Source organism: Durio zibethinus, chromosome 5, assembly GCF_047325235.1.
Source record: "Durio zibethinus cultivar Kanyao isolate XHJ-2024 chromosome 5, ASM4732523v1, whole genome shotgun sequence".
In the NCBI taxonomy this organism is placed as follows: Eukaryota; Viridiplantae; Streptophyta; class Magnoliopsida; order Malvales; family Malvaceae; genus Durio; species Durio zibethinus.
Window position 1 is genome coordinate 8,336,891 of NC_143166.1, and position 17,962 is coordinate 8,354,852.

Sequence of the window (17,962 nt, forward strand, 5' to 3'; positions counted from 1 at the left end):
GCAAAATTGCTCTATCCTTAGCAAGTTATTTGCCTTCTTTTCACTGTAAATTCTTAGTTTTGTTTGTTTTCTTGTTGAATCTTACTTGATTCAGTTTATTTCTTTACATTTGATTGTTGTTTGGATCACATTAGTATCGCATGCTTTATTTTTTACGTTTTTGAATGTTGTGTAGTTTACTAGTTGATTGAACTTGTTTTTCTTATTTTTGCTGTAAATTTCTTACTTGATTTTGTAATAAATTTGTTGATTAATTTTTTCTTAGCTTAGTTTTGGTTCATTTTCATTCTAAATTTCTTGATTTAATTTTTTCTTGCATGAATTTAGTGAATTGTGATTGGAAATTTTAAAATATGTTTTTGTTTCCTTAGTAAGTTCTTAAATTTTCTTTAACTTTCTGTTTTGCAAGTCATTCTTCCTTTTAGTTCTTAGTTGATCTTTTTAATTATAGTACATGATCATTTGCTTTAGCTTCAATTAGATATAGATTAATCAAATTCAAATTTAGTTACAAGTTAGTTAAGTGTTAGTTACAGTGTTGTATTCCTCCATTCCTCTATGCGATTTCCCCTACTTTTGTTTTCCAATTTGATTCTTCACAATGTTCTTTGAGAGATCTTTAAAATTTTAGTATGTTTTCATTTGATCAATTATAATTTGGATGCAACATAGTAGTTAAAAAAATCTGATTTTCAGTATTGCAAATGTTTGTTTTGGTTTATTTGTCTTTTATTCTTACTTGCAATTTCCTTCAGAGTTGGTTTTTTAAAACAATTTTACTTGAAATCTTTTTAGTGTTCCATTCATGTTCATGCGATAATCTTTTAATTTCATTTGAATCAAATAAAATTTTTAAGTATTAGTTTTCAAATTTTCAAGTTTAGCATATTCATTCTCGGTTTTCCTTTAGCTTTGAGTCTTGCAACTTTTGCTTTCCATTTAAATTTCAAACTTGCTAGCACTTTGAATTTTTACTTTTTTGCAATTTTAAATTTGATTCCATGTAATTTGTTTCCATTTTGATTTAGGTTAGCTTTAGCTCTCACGATTTTCCTAGTTTTTTGTAGTTTTGGTTTCATAACTTGTCCTTCACTTATTTTGTATTATGACTTGAGATTTTGTGATTTTAGCTCTTAATTTTCATTTCAAATATGATTTCATTTAGTTTAGTTACTGCATTTTTCATTTTATATCATTAATGTACTTGTTATTCTTGTTCATTTTTTTTCATTTACTTAGCTTTATATTTTTTATACTTTATTCACTTTTATTTTCATAGTTAATTTTCATGCTTATTTTTTGATCGAACCAACTTTAAAAAGTCTAGGGATAATAGATACTTAGTCTAAGAATTTCTTTAGCTAATTCTCGTGGGATCGACATCTTGGCATTTTAATTATTATTATTACTTATATGGCTTGTACACTTACAAAGTTTTGTCCAATCAAGTTTTTGGTGCTGTTGTGGATATTAGGTGTAAAGAGTTTTAGGCTAATATTGTCTTTCACCATGTTCTATAGATTAGTACCTTAGTGTACTTTTGTTGGGCTAGTTACTAACTTGATTTATTTTTGTTTCCTTAAGTTGTACATAACTAACTTTCTTTGTTAAAGTTTTTGTTTAGGATTTGTTTTTTTTTTCATATGTGGGCTTCCAATACTTATGAGGAAGCCAAGCATTATATGGGCTATGTTAGACCTTATTATTTTGATGACTACCTAAAACCATGGTATAGTGAGAAAGATAATGCCAAAATAAAATCAGCCCCTAAAGACTTGATCAAAAACTTTGACACTATTTTTGCTCAAATTTTTTTCATAGTATCCTAATTCATTTAGCTACAACATATTAAAAATTCAGTTTCAAACTCTAACCACAACATTCCATATCAAGCTTGAAACATTTGTTTTGATGTAGGTGACAAATGTAGGTCTGATGTGATCAATCAACTTTGGCATGGAATTGCTTTCTCCTTGGTAAGCTGTTTGCCTTCTTTTCATTCTAAATTTTTAGTTTTACTTGTTTACTTGTTAATTCTTGCTTGATTCAATTTATTTCTTTACATTTGATTATAGTTTGGATCATATTTGTATTACATGCATTGTATTACTGTTTCAAAAACAAAGCTAAGTCTAGGAGTACAGTTACACACGAGAAATGATTAACACCTCACCACACTTTTTTTTTTTAAATGGTATCAATAAATCATGCGTTATTTTTTTGTTTAGATAAAAATGATCTTAATTTAAGTATTTAAAATAATTCCCTTAATTCTTATTATGGTCACATCTGTTTTTGTTATTTTTTTTAAAAATCATTTTGTTTAGAAATAAAATGAAAATCTTCAATTTCAATAAATTTTTTAAGTTTTCAAATATTTTGGTAGAATTTCGAAAAATATTTCTTCACTTGAGAATTCTCACAATAATTTTTAAAATAAAAGGTAACAATTATTCATAAAATAATTATTTAAAATCCTTCCAATATTTGGGTTGTGACTTAAAAATTATTTTTATTTAAAGATATCATCCTGGTTTATCTAAAAAAAAAATCCATTGTTTTAAATAATCATCTCAATATTTCATATTTATTATTACCTAATACAATACATATATGACAATATGAGCTAAATAAATAAACAATGTAAGCAAAATTTAAATGATAAACATATTTTATTTTATTTTCTCTTTTTAAAACCTTCAACCTTTTTATTATATTTTTTTAAAATAAGTTTTTATTTAGGGATAAAATGATAGTTTTTGGTAATGCAAACATTTTGTCTAAATTATAAAATATTTAGGAGGAATTTAAAAAATTGCATAATAATTTTCACAAACAAAGATAACATTTTTTAATAAAAAATAATTATTAAAACTCTTTCCAATATCTAAGTAAGGTTTTTCAAATTATATTTAACTTAAAAATATTATCTTTCATTTTATTTTCCTTAAAATTAACTTTTAAAACTTTTCTTAAAAAATCATCTATTTCCAATTCCATTTATTATTCATATATTACACGAAAACAATTTTTGTTTATTATTATTTTTCATTAACTTTTGTAACACCGATAATCTCAACTATCTTAGTAAATTTATTTTTATCGGTATTATTGAAAAAAACATTAAAACACAAATAATTATCAAATTAAACAAATTCATGTAATAAGATATTTATAATAAATATAAGAAAATATACCTAACAAATCTTTGGGCTTAAACCCAAAATAGCTGAATTAGGTAACCTAGGAGAGTGGGCTCCGTCAGGGCCCACCAAGTCCAGCCCGTTTCAGCCCTTTTGATTTTTACCCTTCTCCTAAGCACACCGTTTTGCCTAATACCCCAAAACTCCCTTCTTTTGTTTTTTAAACCCTAATTCCCTTCTTTCATCTTACTTTTCTTCTTCTCTCTCTTCCAGTCGCTCCCTTCTCCTTCTCTTCAGCTGAAACCAGAGCTTTTTTCACTGCCGCCTGAAACCCAACGTCCGCAGCCTTGCAAGCACCCATCAACCGGCGGCTTACGGCCCTTTTCTTTTTTCTTTCTTTCCTTTTCTCCGAACAGCACCTCATTACTCTTCCTTTCAATACCCAAACAGAAATCAAGCCCCTGCTTAAGCCGTTGCCTGAAATCCAACACCCGCTGAGCTACAAGCTTCCCCATTTCCTTCTCCTTTCCGATTTGATAGCCCCACAACCCAAACTAACAACTAAAATTCCCTACCTCTTTTTTTTGGGCTTTTTCTTTGGTTTGACCGTTGTTTTTCACCTGTTAGTGAGGAATGAGGCTATATTTTTTGGTTTTTTTTCTTTTGATTTTTGGTAAAAATACGCAACATGATTTTTTTAGTGTATGGAGTCTTTTGGTGGGAAAATAAGTTTTTTTTAGGTGTTGATAGAGTGGGTATATGGTGATGGTCTTTGGGCAAGGTTTGATGTTTAATTGTAGCAGTTTAGGTTGGTTAAGGCCACAAGCAGTGGTGGTGCAGACTTGTGAGGGGAGGTTGTTTAAAGGGGTGGTGAATTGGGTGGAGGTGACAGTGGCAGCAAACAGAATAGAGAGTTGGAATTTTCGCTTTTTTTTTGCTTCTTACTCTTGTTTCTCTCTTTGAAAAAAATCCCTCGTTGTCAAATTGCTGAAGGTTATTATAGTATGAGAGAATTTGAAGTCTCTCTGCTTGGCGTCCAGCAAATTGACTTAATTTGATTGATGGTTTTGGAACTTTGTTGCAGCAATGGCTACTGGCTTTTAGGACAGTGGAACATGCTTATTTTGGGGATGTGGTGCCTGCTGGTTCTGAGTATAGGGAAAGTGAAGGGTAATTGATCAAATTAGGTTGAAGGTGAATAAGGTAAAATGATAAGGGGAAAATGGACTGCTAAAATGATGAGGCAATTTGGGAGGTAGGGAAAGTGAGGATTTTGGGAGAATTGAATGCGAGGGGAAGGCTGCTGTCATGCCGTCATGTAAGTTGACCCTCTTCATAAATTGTGACAGAAGAAAGTGAGAATCTATAATTTATAAAATATATAAAAGCTGTCCCCAATTAGTTTTAACGGGAACAGTTCAGCAATGATATCAAATGGACTGGAGGGTAATTTTTATTTTTATTCTTCTCCAGAAGCTTCTTAGTTCTTTGAAAAGAGCATTCCTTTTTCGATTTCCTTCTTCAAATCTCATTCACTTCCAAGTAAAGCGAGAGAATCGAGTGCCCCAATCTTAATATCTATAATATTTTCTGTTTATTTAGGCCCTTTTAATGGGTAGGAGGGTTGCTGCAAAACTGTTGTTGAAATGGATTTGATCTCTGAACAAAATGGGGTTGTTTCAGCTGAGCTACGGGCTTAACATCTACACAGAGGCTTACTGACTCATTGGCAACTTCTGCTGAAGTTTCCCCTGATCCATTTGGAGCAGAAGCTAAATATTTTATAGAAATTTGCCATTTGAATAGAGATGTGAGTGAATGAATACTTTAAGTTGACTTTTGCGCATGCATTTTGTATAGATAGTCTAAATTCAAGGTTGATTTTGCAGGTACGCATTGCCCTTGAAGATGTTGACAAATTTAGTAAGGCTTTAGCCAAGGACCCCCAGAAGAAAGACGAGAAAGAGGACAATCTGGTGAGTTGTCGTTCAAGAAAGGTGAACGATGAGGAATTGATCCTTTATTTTGAATTTTTTTTTTTTCTGTTCTGATGTCATGGAATGGATCCTTTATTTGAGCTTTCAATCCATAATTAAGAGGATATATTTTTAAAAAAATTTTATTTATTCATCCAGACACTTTTGAACTTGCATGCACCAAACCTTATAAAGTACAAGCCTCGAGGAGCTCTTCGAACAATTTTTAAGGAATTGAGATTCGTTTCCAAGACACCGGCAACGAGGAAGCTGCCACTGACAGCTCCAATCTCGTTGCTGTTGATAAAGCTACCAAAGATGTCTTCATGGGAGAACCTGACGTCTCTTTTGTTGATTGCAATGGCGATGATGATAAAACCAGTGCTGATTATTAGTTTGATTTGTACTCTCACTTTGGTATATTTTCTTCTTCCTCACTTTCTTTAAGATTTAGTTTTTTAATCCCCTGACTTCCCCCTTTCTAATTTGCTGGACACATCGTTAATGTATTTAAAAAAAAATTAAAGGGGTAATTAAGGAATATAAGATTTAACTTGCTAGATTGATTAAGAAGTGATTAAAAAACTGAATATTTCTTATCTTCAACTTTTCAATCTCTCAACAGAAACAGGGGATGAGGAAAAGAATAATTTCTAACCGGTAAAGCTAAGGAGTGGGATTTTATAGTCAGCTATATTGTATGTTTTATTGATCATCTGCTTTTATTTGATTACAATGTAACAAAATAGCGATTTAGGATGAAAAAAAAGATAGCAGAATGTGGCTGCTCATAGAATGTGGGGTTTCCCTTCTACTATTCAAATGGAGAGTTGATTGTGCGGTCTTATACATTGGATTCAACTGTTTGCTTGGGCTTAGCATTCAATCTCTTTCATATATTCTAAAAGTAGTCTGGATAAGTTAGTTTTGTTGTTAAATAAAGTTATTAGTTTTTTATGCATGGGGTGCATGCAAGCAGATGGTAAAGAATAGGGTGAGTAGGATGTTATGATATAGTTGATAATGATGTATTCTATATGGGCTTATGGAGTATTACTGTGACATAAAGGATGAATATTTCTAATAAAGATCAATGGGCTTGACATGAACGATTCTTTTGTTTCAGTTATTGTCTTAAACTGAGATCTTTTAAGTCACTGTTAAGTTTGAAATGAGTCATTTCTTCAGAAATTTATAACTGGTTTATTGCATGAGTAGCACCTAAGTTTAGGAACAAATATTCTTTTGAATATTTGCTTGGTTATGTATATTTGAGATTCGAGGTCCGGTAGATTAACGATTATAGCCATCAAGCTATAATTAATAAAAATCCTATTGGACTCATGCTAAACTTTGTTACAGTCATTTGGTGACAAACAGAATCAATATTGATTTTAGGCAATGACTAAACCCATGAGATTGAACTAAATGGTTTTTGCTTCCATAAAAACATAAGATGCTATGGTATTCACGGGGAACAAAAAAAAAAAAAAAAAGAATAAGTTATTTCTCTTCCCATGCTCTTCACCATTATTTTTCTGTGACTTTGAAATTATGTCCCTATGCTAGCAGACAAGATTTCAAGAGGGTTGAAAAGAGTGGAAAAAAGAGGGAGATTGAATGGGCTAAAAATGGATAGAGAAGTAGAGAAAGGGTTACCAAAATAGAAAATGGCAGCAGAAAAGTGGCATATAGTGAGTGATGAAAAGAGAGTGAAAATGAACGCAAAAAAGAAAAGATTGAGAATAGTAGAGGAATTAAATTTGTGCCATAAAATTTTTTAACTTGCCACCATTGTGTAAGACAATAATCTTTTATTTTCTTATATTATCAAAATATTTGTCATGCTTAATGCTGCTTTTTATGAAAATTGAGTTGTGCTGTAAATGGAGGTTGTATGGTTTGTGTAGGGAGTGTACTTGCCTCAAAAACTACTCCTGAGACTTGGATTAAAATGGTGAACTCAATGCAAGAAGGGTCTTTGTCCGCCCGCCTTGGGATTCTCATGATATATGGGATTGATGCAGTTCATGGCCACAACAATGTATATAAGGCCACTATTTTTCCTCATAACATTGGTCTTGGAGTGACCAGGCAAGTTATATATCTTAAGGAAAACATGTTCTTTGATTTTTTTTATCTTTCAAGGTTATACATTCTGCCTAAGGTATGGATTTTCAATTTTGATTTGTCACATAGAAAGCTGTTATCCTATCTTGTATTAAGTGTCCTTGAGATTCAAATCGCTAGACCTGCATTGATAGGTATGGTACTTAATTTAGAGGATGAAATTTGAGTAATTGTGAATTGCATTGTCTTTAATCGAATGATGTTACCATGAATTTGGCATTCTACAGGGGTGATTATTATTACATAGTTGTTTACTTTAGAATTTGATCACTTCAGCCTTTTGGTTCCTTATGATCTTTCCATAACTTTAGAGCGTATCTGATTAATTGTAATGGTCTTCTTTAGCCCTCATGTTCTGGTACTTGAATTTGATTAATTTTCTTACTTTTGTATAATTTTGTGTTTTGATATATTCTTTTTGTTGTTGTCGTATTTTTGTGGATATGTGAATCTCAAGCCATTTGCCAGGTGTTGGCATATGGGTCTAAGGATGATTTAGTTACTGTTTTCTGTTAGACTAAGATTTTTTACTTTTCTATATCTCATATGGTTCTGAAAGCTCTAGTAGTTATAGGGTTGGTAATTGACCGAGAAACATCTGAAAGATGAAAATTTTAAGTAACTTTTTTGTTTAGTTTTGATAGGAGTTTTGGTCAAAAAGCTGCATCTTATAATTTTGATCAAGCTTAGCTATGAAGCCGGAAGTAGTATTGGTAAGAATTAAATCTTCAAGAATTTAAAGTTATAGCTAGAAAATTGGGAAACATAAGTTATGTGGCTTGAAATCTATTGTTGTAGTTCTATTTTACTTTGAAAATAAGATAGTTTATAATCGGTAGAATTACGAAAAGGACCTGAGGATCCTTTCATTTTATGTTCCTCGCGAATTATTTTCATACATTAATTTCTAAAAGAAGTTGAAAAAAAAAAATTAATGCACCGTGCTTAATCTGATACAGCATGAGAAAAAGTGTTGTCTCAGGGACAGCATGATCCATAAAGGCTATGAACATTGTGTCGTGTTGGACCCCATTCTATCAGTTTTCATGGATCATGTTAGCATAATACATTAACTAATAGTATAGAACTTGCACGATACATTAACACTGGGATTTAATTTTTAATAGGCATGACGCATCTGACACCTCTAACCTTATTTTATACAAAATGATCTAAAAACATTTAATTTAAAATAAAGCCGAAATGAGCCTAACAAAATAAATCAAATTAACAAGCTTAAATCTGTCCAAAGTTGGATGTTCAAATCAAAAATAAAAATTAAATGCGACTAAATTATTTCTAACAAAATTAGATATTTATTCATGGAAGTGTTGTTTTATGTAAATATTATTTCGTGAAAAGGCTGTTTTATGAAAATGTTACTCTATGACTGTTCCGTAAGAGAGTAGTTTTGTGAATAAAAAGAGTATGGTTTTGTGAATAACTGATCTGTGAAAAATCTATTCCGTAAATGGTTGTTCAATGAAACAATCTACCTGTTTGGACATTAACCTCAATTTTAGCAACTTAAAAAAAATATATTAAAATATTAATAATCAAAACTAAATATCTATAAACTAATTTAGAAGTCGATAAGTCAGATAAGAGTCAATTCATTAAGAGTCTAAATCAAACCAAATCATTACTAGAGAGTTGGATTAAACTCCTATTGCTGTGAATTGATGCTGCCAACTGTATCATTCTTCAGAAATTGTCTTCCACTTGCTTTGATAAAGAAGATAATTGCCAGAAACCGAAATGATATTAACTATTTGATTGCAGCTGGTTTGCACCCTTGGAGGGACTGTGTTAGTTGTTATCCGGCTCCTACGTGTGATCTGGGTTACAGTTTCGTATTTCGAATTAAGTGGGAACAGTTTTAACCAGGGTGAGGGTTACTACTTCCGCACTACACAGCTAATAACATAACCTTATCTTTGGCTAAAGGCTAAAGACTAAAGTGATCTCTTTCGAGTTTGGAAGGAGCACCGCTCCAGAATCCAAAAGATCTATGGATTTGGAATTTTCTACGGATGTGCTACTTCTCCTCTTGTAAATGTGACAATCATACTAGTTTACACTGATACTATTGAATCATTGATCAAATGGTTCATGTACCCTGACCTTACTTGTGCAAGACCGGAAACGAATTCAAACTCGTGTCATGCTTTCCTTCAGCTCAAGTTCCTTTTCATCAATTTAATGGTCTGGAAGTACCAAGACTGTAAAACTCAAATCACTACATACTTTTTCCAGGCTTAAATGCTTTCAAATATTCTGATGTTATTGATACGCCCAGGACATGCCAAGTAAACAGAAAAATCTACCATCAGTATTCCAGCATCTTCCACCGATATGACCAGCTCAACGTGGAAGCCCTGCTTATCATGGATTTAAGAGCCCGCATGAACAGTGAGGGATATTCCTCGAGATATATGCTAAATATCATTCGTCAAAAGACTATAACGGAGCCAACCATCCATGTATGGCTGGTAACTGACCCAAGTGTTTTCGCACCAAGTCAGGGGTTTGGGTCCAGGAACCTCCTAGTTTCACAGGTCGAGACTCAACTCCGAACTCGCGCGACTCCGGGACCCGGACATTCACTCTTCCGAAATTAACCTGACCGTCACGGTTCACACCCTTATGAGGTATTGTCCGCTCTGACCCCCTTGACCTCACGGTTTTATCCTACAAAAAGCGTCTCACAAGGCGGAGATGGTGTGAACCCTTTTATATCCCAGTGACTCCTATTATGTTCGATGTGGGATTCAGGACCTAAAGCCCTTTAGGTCCGTGACATTCTTCCGCACCCAACCTCGTGACGCCCTCGTCACGGAGGCTGGCCACCTTGCCTGCCTCCCTTTGAGGTACTCGACGTGAATCGAACGACATAGGCGGAGATGGTGTGAACCCTTTATACCCCAGTGACTCTCCTATTATGTTCGATGTGAGATTCAGGACTCTCCCGCACCCAACCTCGTGACGCCCTCGTCACGGAGGCTGGCCACCCTGCCTACCTCCGTTTGAGGTGCTCGACGTGGATCGAACGACATAGGGTTGGCTCTGATACCACTTGTCACGGGTCGAGACTCAAGCTCCGAACCCGCGCGGCTCCAGGACCCGGGCATTCACCCTTCCGACATCCCGAATCAGCCTGACCATCACGGTTCACACTCTTGTGAGGTATTATCCGCTCTGGCTCCCTTGCCTCACGGTTTTGTCTTACAAAAGACGCCTCATAAGGCGGAGATGGTGTGAACCTTTTTATACCCCAGTGACCCTCCTATTATATTCGATGTGGGATTCAAGACTCCCCCTTAAATTCGTGACACTAAGCCCTCCATCCCCATCCCTCGATCCCCTCTCTTCTTTCAGAATTCCAATGATAAAAGGAAAAGAAAAGAAAAGAACAGAACAGAAGAATTGAACTACGATGGAAGGGGAAAAAGGCAAGAAGGAAAAGAAAGAGGGCATTTTTTGGTTAAGTATTCAGAAGGGAATCATTATCCATCTAGTATATAAACATACCACGAAGCACAATACTCGGATCCTGAAGAGCGGATCCTGAAGAGGGTGTGGACGCCAAACTAACATACCGAGTCTGTGCTCTAAGATCCGCAAACAAAACAACTCATGAACGTTCAAGAAACCCTTTAACCTAAATGTACTGGAAAATTTGTACGCGAGTAAGACAAAAAAAATTAGTGAAAAGTAGTATCCATCCTGTACTTTGTTGTGAAGGCTATAGTTGTTAGCTCAAGATGAAGTAAAATGGCTTTATTTAATGATCACAATATCAGCTTTTTGACAAACCCACTGTGAAAACAAAGTTGACTCTAACATGTAAGCATCAGTAATTCTGAACAAGCAGCTTTCTTGTAAAAGAAAAATAATCATTCTAGGAGATTCTGTTCAGGTATTTGTACAAAGATGACTGTTAAGGCTAACAGTTGATATATGGAGTAAAAGAACACATGCCGAAACAAAACAATGAAGATGTTCGGGTACTAACTTTAGCATTCTTTTAGACAGCGATAGTGGCTCCATGACTCGTGCTGAGAAACCAAATATAGTGTCTCTTTGGTTTAACATGATACAGTATACTTTTTTGGCGACGACTGAAGGAGGGAGCATTGCAAATTAATGCTCTTATCACTAATTGACAAGGGATTTTCTAGATTATGTTCTTTCAAAACCACCGCCAATATGCAACCACTCTGGTGATGTACCATGACTGTATTCGCTTGTCTCTTGTGAACCAAATGCCATACCAGTAGCATCATAAGTTTGTTGGCCATACTGAAATACCAAATCAATTGTTATAACAGATATAAGTCAGGAGAAAAAGGAAAGAGATCTCTTCAATGTATCACTCCAAAGTTTTTCCCCCCTAACATGGTCAGTGCTACTGAATGATGTCTATAATTATTTCATTCAAGTGAAAATAGCACCAAAAAGTTTGCAAAAAAATATCGAGACCTCAGTGAAATTACTCACTTGAAGACAGATCATTCAGGAATTACATTCATAGTATATTTATAATCTGTTTTTACTAAGTTATGACAATGCTTAAGCAGGAAAAGATGCAATCCATTAAGAATTTCAGGTAAGATGTATTGGCGTGTGAGCTACTAATTTTACCAACACGACATATGAAATTACTAATTACTTGGAAACTAGAAGCCAAAAAGTATATGCAAGAAACAAAGAATTTGAAAAACAATAATGACATTTGAATATGTTCTCTTCACTAAATTGTAATTCCAAGCCTTATCCAATTTACCCTTACTATAGAAAACAAAATCTGCCAACCGGTTTCTGAAGTGATTAATCACTTAGGCAATATGGATGTGCTCGTCCTTATTTTGGGCTATTGACTATCAAAGAAGATATCCCTCAACCAGACATGAATTCTAAGCAAAAGATAGTTCAAGTTTGACATGACTTATGAGCCTCTAACTTAAGATGAATGAAAAAGCAACATAGAATGCATGTGTATAAGCTAGCAATTAAAAAAATGTGATAAACTTTTGGGCTCAAATTAATCATATAAAACTACATAGTCAACAACAGAATAGGTTCTTACATCTTTAGGAGGAAATACTTCAATGGCAGGGATCATTCTTGAATTGACTGCTTCAAGCTTCATTGACAAGAACTACAACAACAGTAATGTTTCAGAACGCAAGTTTGAGATTAGTTGGGAAAAATGTAAAATAAATTCAGTTTAAATAAGCAGGACCACACCTTGACCTGACGCTGTAGTGATTGAATGTAATTAATTATCTCATCAAGGACAAGGGCTTTGCCAATAACCTGAGTCCAAACTAACTTAGCAAGTGGCTTAAAATATGCCATGTTCAAGGAGAATGAAGATAAATCTCGATATGGTTTTGGTATTACAAGCATTAGAAAATCACTTACCATGTCACCATATAAGTTATCAATTTACTACTAAGCAGAGACGGGTCAAAGCTCAGTGCACACTAGGCACTAGATTTCTTATACACAAAATATTGAAGAAACTGGCATACAGTTGGTAGACAAGAAACCTTATAGAAATTCCATGGTATACCTTATTGCAACCAGGAACCAGATCCTGAAGAATTTTCATTCTTTCACTAATCTTTTCTCTCCTAGCCTGTCCATAATGATTCAGATCAGTGAAACATATTCAAACCTCCAGCAATGTCAGATTCTATGAATTTTGACGAAAACACCACAATGATGGTAGTACGAGTCAATAAAATATAAAAGATTAGTTACAAGTTCCACAGTCAGAAGGCGTATCCTTTATATCAAATTTTGGTTTTTATTCACCAAAAGGATTTCAGAATGATTTAAGGACTATCCTGATGCAAATTACCCTTTCTGCTAAACTGTGACTATCAGTAGCTTGACCTCTTCTTGCTCGCACATGGATGTAATCTTGTTTAGGTGGCTCTGGTGGTTGAGCTTTTTGTTCCACAGGCTTGCCTGAACTAGGTTCTGCTTCAGCTTTAGAATCATGATTCTCATCTCTACTTCCTGACGCTTTAAGTCTCTTCTCATCATCATCGTTCTGCCCAAATTATTAACAAAACTGTCATATTAAATCTAACTTTCCTTGAATGCTTACTTCCATCATTTCTCCATAGAAACAATTATAAACTCACAAACAAAACACAGGAGTATTTGTTGGTTAGTTAAATTCACTCCTTTGACAGCAATCTAGATCAATATAATAAGAATCACCACAAAACTAAGAAAGAGCAAATCCCATAAAGCCAACAAGAACAGACATTCAAAGTTAAAGAGCTTTAGAAACAAGCTAAATGATAACCAAAATAAACGGTGCCCATCTGAATTAGTACATTTCAGATCACAAATCCAATTGATTAAAGAAATGAAAATTAAAATTAAAATGAAAATGAATACCATGGTATTGCCACTACTAGTGGAGACAACTTTAGCTGCCTCATCTTCCTCATCACGCATTCTCCTAATACCACCCCCTCTCTGCTGCTGCTCCAAGCTAACCGGATAATTACCTGAAACCTCTCGATTAGGGTCCCCGAACTGACCCAATCCAGGTCCAACCTGACCCCTCCTTATCCCAGATTCACTCACTGGATTCTGCCAGATCTCCGGAAGATTGTACCCCCCATCACTCATCATAGCTGGTGGATCCATAAAATAAAACTCACCCTCAAATTTCACATAAAAAACCCAAAAAAAAAGGGAAAAATGTAAACTTTTTTAAATTATTGTTGATTGTTAATAAGGGTGGCTGGCTTTTTCTTTTTCTTTTTATATACGAGGAAGGTGAGCAGAAAGCGAGAGATGATGAGTTTTTTTTTTTTTTTTTGTCTGTAGTGCGCTGATCTCCTTAGACAGTGGAGATTGGTTCGCAACTGTGTTTCCTACTTTCGACGAGCTTCGTTCTTTGTTTTTAGTTTATCATCTATTCTCCTTACTTGTGTTTTTCACGTGTTTCTGTTTTGTGAGAGAAAACGACCTCGGGAGTTGCGAACAAGACACTTCCAGTGAGGTTTTCTCGGTGGGTGTCCATTTTTCATGCTTCAAAAACCCTCCTCTTTCTCACGTGCAGCTCCACCTCACTTCTCCACAATCAGATCACTCCATATCTTTAAGTCAACGGTCAGAATCAGTCTTGCAAACTACTAGTGAGATGGATGGACGTGTTTTTCATTTTTTAAGCTGCCACGACAGTACAAAAAAGATAGTAGTGAAAGCAGGTTTGTCTCCGGCAAAGAGACAATATATATCGATTTTAGTTTAACGGCATAAGATATCATAATATTTCATAATTTATCATGATGAACTATAAAAATAAAGGTTTAACAAATAAATATTAAAAAATATATATAATTTTATTTAATGTTTTAATTTAACAAATAAAAATTAAAGTATATTTTAATTTTATAATATCAATTTATTTTACGAAATCAACTTAATTAATTATGTTTAATAATATATTTTTATATTTTTTTATCATTATATTTATAATTATTAATTTTTTTTAAGATAAAATATTTCAAATTCATTTTACATCTAATGATATAAATTTTATGATTATTTTCATCTTTTTATGTTAACAATTTTTTTATTTAGAATTCTTTTAATTTAAAAATATCAATTTTTTTACATTGTCAAGTTAATTATTTATTTTAATTTTTTGTTATGCTTGTTATTACTTTCTGTTTCATTTAGAATTATCATAACTCTTTTTCAATATTTTACGAAGGTAAATGATATCAATTTTATGATTATTTTTATTTTTTTAATTTATTACGTTAACACTTATTTTTTAGTTTGGGATTACTTTTTATTTATGATAATAATTTTTTACGTTACCAATTTAATTATTTACATAATAATATTATGTTTTTATATTTGTTCTTATTTTTTATTACGTTTAGGGTTATCACAACCTTTTTGTAAGGTGTTACAACATTTCTAATACATTTTATACAAAATGATACAAATTTTACAATTATTTTCACATTTTTATGTAAATATTTATTTTTTGATTGAATTATTTTTTATTTATAATAATTATTATTTTATATTGTTAATTTAATTATTTATGTTAAAATAATTTTTTTACGCTTGTTCTTATATTTCATTACGCTTAAAATTATCAAAACTTTTTTTTAAGGTATTATGATAGTTTTAACCTATTTTACACAAAATAATTTTAATTGTACGACTATTCTCACATTTTTACTTATGATACTTTTAACATATTTTACGTTAAATTATACCAATTTTATGATCACTCACCTTTTTACATTAACACTTATTTTTAGATTTAAAGTTATTTTTTATTTATAAAAATAATTTTTTTATATTATTAATTTAATTATTTACGTTACAATAAAATCCGTTATGTTTGTTCTTACATTTTATTATATTCAGAATTATCACAACTTTTTTGTAAGTATTATGACATTTTAAATATATTTTATGTTAAATATATTAATTTTACAATTATTCTCACTTTTTTATTTTAATACTTATTTTTTATTTAGAATTATTTTTATTTATAATACTAATTTTTTTACATTACAAATTTATTACGTTTCAATAATATCTTTTTACATTTATTTTTATTTTTAATTAAATTTAAAATTATTACAATTTTTTTTTTAAGTGTAATGATATTTCTAACCATTTTATGTAAAATAATACCTAATTTATGATTATTTTTACCATTTTATGTTAACTCTTATTTTTTGTTTAAATTATTTTTTATTTGTAATAATATTTTTTTTTACATTTTCAACTTAATTATTTATGTTATAATAATATTTTTTTATACTTCTTGTTACCTTTTATTAAGTTTAGGAGTATCATAACTTTTTCTTAAAAGTGTTATAATACTTCTAACCATTTTATGTCAAATGATTTCAATTTTTTGATTATTTTCACTTTTTTATATTAACACTTATTTTTGGGTTTAGAATTATTATTTATTGATAATAATAATTCTTTTATGTTGCTCAAAATATTATTTATGTTATAATAATATTTTTTATAATTGTTTCTACTTTTTATTATGTTTAAAATTATCATAAATTTTTATTAAGGTATTCTGACACTTCTAATCTAATTTTCACAAAATGACACCAATTTTATAATTATTCTTATCATTTTATGTTATGACATTGTAATATATTTTACTCCAAATGATTCTAATTTTTTAGTTATTCTTACATTTTTACATTAACACACATTTTTTTTTTTGTTTAGAATTACTTTTTATTTATAATAATATTTTTTTTAATGTTATCAACTTATATTTACATTACAATAAAATCTTTTACACTTGTTCTTATCTTTTATTATGTTTAAAATTATCACAAGTTTTTCTTAAGGTATTACGACACTTCTAATATATTTTACACCAAATGATATCAATTTTATGATTATTCTTACTATTTTACGTTAACACTAATTTTTTTACGTTACCAATTTATTATATTTCAATAATATCTTTTTATATTTGTTATTACTTTTCATTACGTTTAAATTTATTGCAATATTTTTTTAAAAGTGTAACAATACTTCTAACTATTTTACATTAAACAATATCAATTTTATGATTATTTTTACGATCTAACTCTTAACTTTTAATTTAAAATTATTATTTTGTTTGTAATAATAGTTCTTTTATATTGCCAACTTAATTATTTATGTTATAATAATATTTTTTTGCATTTGTTATTACCTTTTATTACGTTGAAAAGTATTACAACTTTTGTCTTAAAAGTGTTATGATACTTTTTACTATTTTATGCTAAATAATACAAAATTTATGATTATTCTCGCTTTTTTGACACTAATACTTATTTTTTTATTTAGAATTGTTAATTATTTGTAATAATAATTTTTTACATTGTCAAAAATATTTTTATGTTACAACAATATTTTTTACACTTGTTTTTGCTTTTTATTACACTTAAGTTTATCACAACTCTTTGTTAAGGTGTTACAATAATTCTAATTTAATTTATACCAAGTGACATCAATTTTACAACTATTTTTATTTTTTTACGTTACGACACTTCTAACATACTTTATACAAAATTATTCTAATTTTACTCTTACTCTCACTTTTTTATGTTAACACTTTTTTTTGTTTAAAATTATTTTTTATTTATAATAATAGATTTTTTATATTGTCAACTTAATTATTACTTTATAATAATATATTTTAAGCTTGTTCTTATCTTTTAATACATTTAAAATTATTATAACTTTTTCTTAAGGTATTATGACATTTCCAACATATTTTACGCTAAAATATATTAATTTTACGATTATTTTTATATAGTTATGTTAACACCTATTTTTGGTGTAAGATTATTTTTTATTTATAATACTAAATTTTTCGTTTCCAATTTAATTATTTAAGTTTTAATAATATTTTTTTTACACTCATTATTATTTTTCATTACATTTAGAATTATCACAATATTTTTTTAAGGTGTAACGATATTTGTAACCATTTTACGTCAAATAATATTAATTTTACGACTATTTTTAGTTTTTTTACATTAACTTTTATTTTTTTGTTTAAAATTATTTTTTATTTGTAATATTATTTTTTTTACATTACCAACTTAATTATTTTTGTTACAATAATATATTTTTATGCCTGTTGTTATTTTTCACTACATTTATAACTATAATAACTCTTTGTTA

The 17,962-nt window shown here is 30.7% G+C and overlaps 1 protein-coding gene and 1 long non-coding RNA gene across 5 annotated transcripts; one reads left to right on the forward strand and one right to left on the reverse strand.

Moving 5' to 3' along the window:
• The first annotated feature begins 3,391 nt into the window (after positions 1 to 3,391).
• On the forward strand, positions 3,392 to 7,491 carry LOC111281989 (uncharacterized). Of its 2 annotated transcripts, none has more exons than XR_002689196.2 (5): positions 3,392 to 4,461; positions 4,746 to 4,953; positions 5,033 to 5,119; positions 5,279 to 5,536; positions 7,030 to 7,491. It is a non-coding gene; the product is annotated as an uncharacterized LOC111281989 (long non-coding RNA). The 2 variants fall into 2 exon arrangements; XR_002689198.2 differs by having other exon boundaries at positions 4,827 to 4,953.
• A 3,581-nt stretch (positions 7,492 to 11,072) lies between these two features.
• LOC111281988 (transcription factor BHLH094-like) lies at positions 11,073 to 14,468 on the reverse strand. 3 transcript variants are annotated; one of them, XM_022869837.2, is made up of 6 exons: positions 13,670 to 14,468; positions 13,119 to 13,313; positions 12,828 to 12,893; positions 12,500 to 12,568; positions 12,339 to 12,410; positions 11,073 to 11,551 (listed from the first exon to the last, which is right to left on the reverse strand). In XM_022869837.2, exons 1-6 carry the CDS (start codon positions 13,922 to 13,924, stop codon positions 11,432 to 11,434), a joined length of 777 nt encoding a protein of 258 aa, XP_022725572.2. In that variant the 5' UTR covers positions 13,925 to 14,468; the 3' UTR covers positions 11,073 to 11,431. The 3 variants fall into 3 exon arrangements, with proteins under 3 accessions (XP_022725572.2, XP_022725573.2, XP_022725574.2); XM_022869838.2 differs by lacking the exon at positions 12,500 to 12,568; XM_022869839.2 differs by lacking the exons at positions 12,500 to 12,568; positions 12,828 to 12,893 and having other exon boundaries at positions 13,670 to 14,467.
• Between the last annotated feature and the right edge of the window lie 3,494 nt (positions 14,469 to 17,962).

Coding starts and splice junctions, on each gene's coding strand:
- LOC111281988 (XM_022869837.2), bottom strand. CDS start 13,924: ATGGATCCACCAGCTATGATGAGTGATGGGGGGTACAATCTTCCGGAG. Junction 12,894..13,118: donor GTCACAGTTTAGCAGAAAGG/GTAATTTGCATC, acceptor CATTATGGACAG/GCTAGGAGAGAAAAGATTAG. Junction 12,411..12,499: donor CACTACAGCGTCAGGTCAAG/GTGTGGTCCTGC, acceptor CTGTTGTTGTAG/TTCTTGTCAATGAAGCTTGA.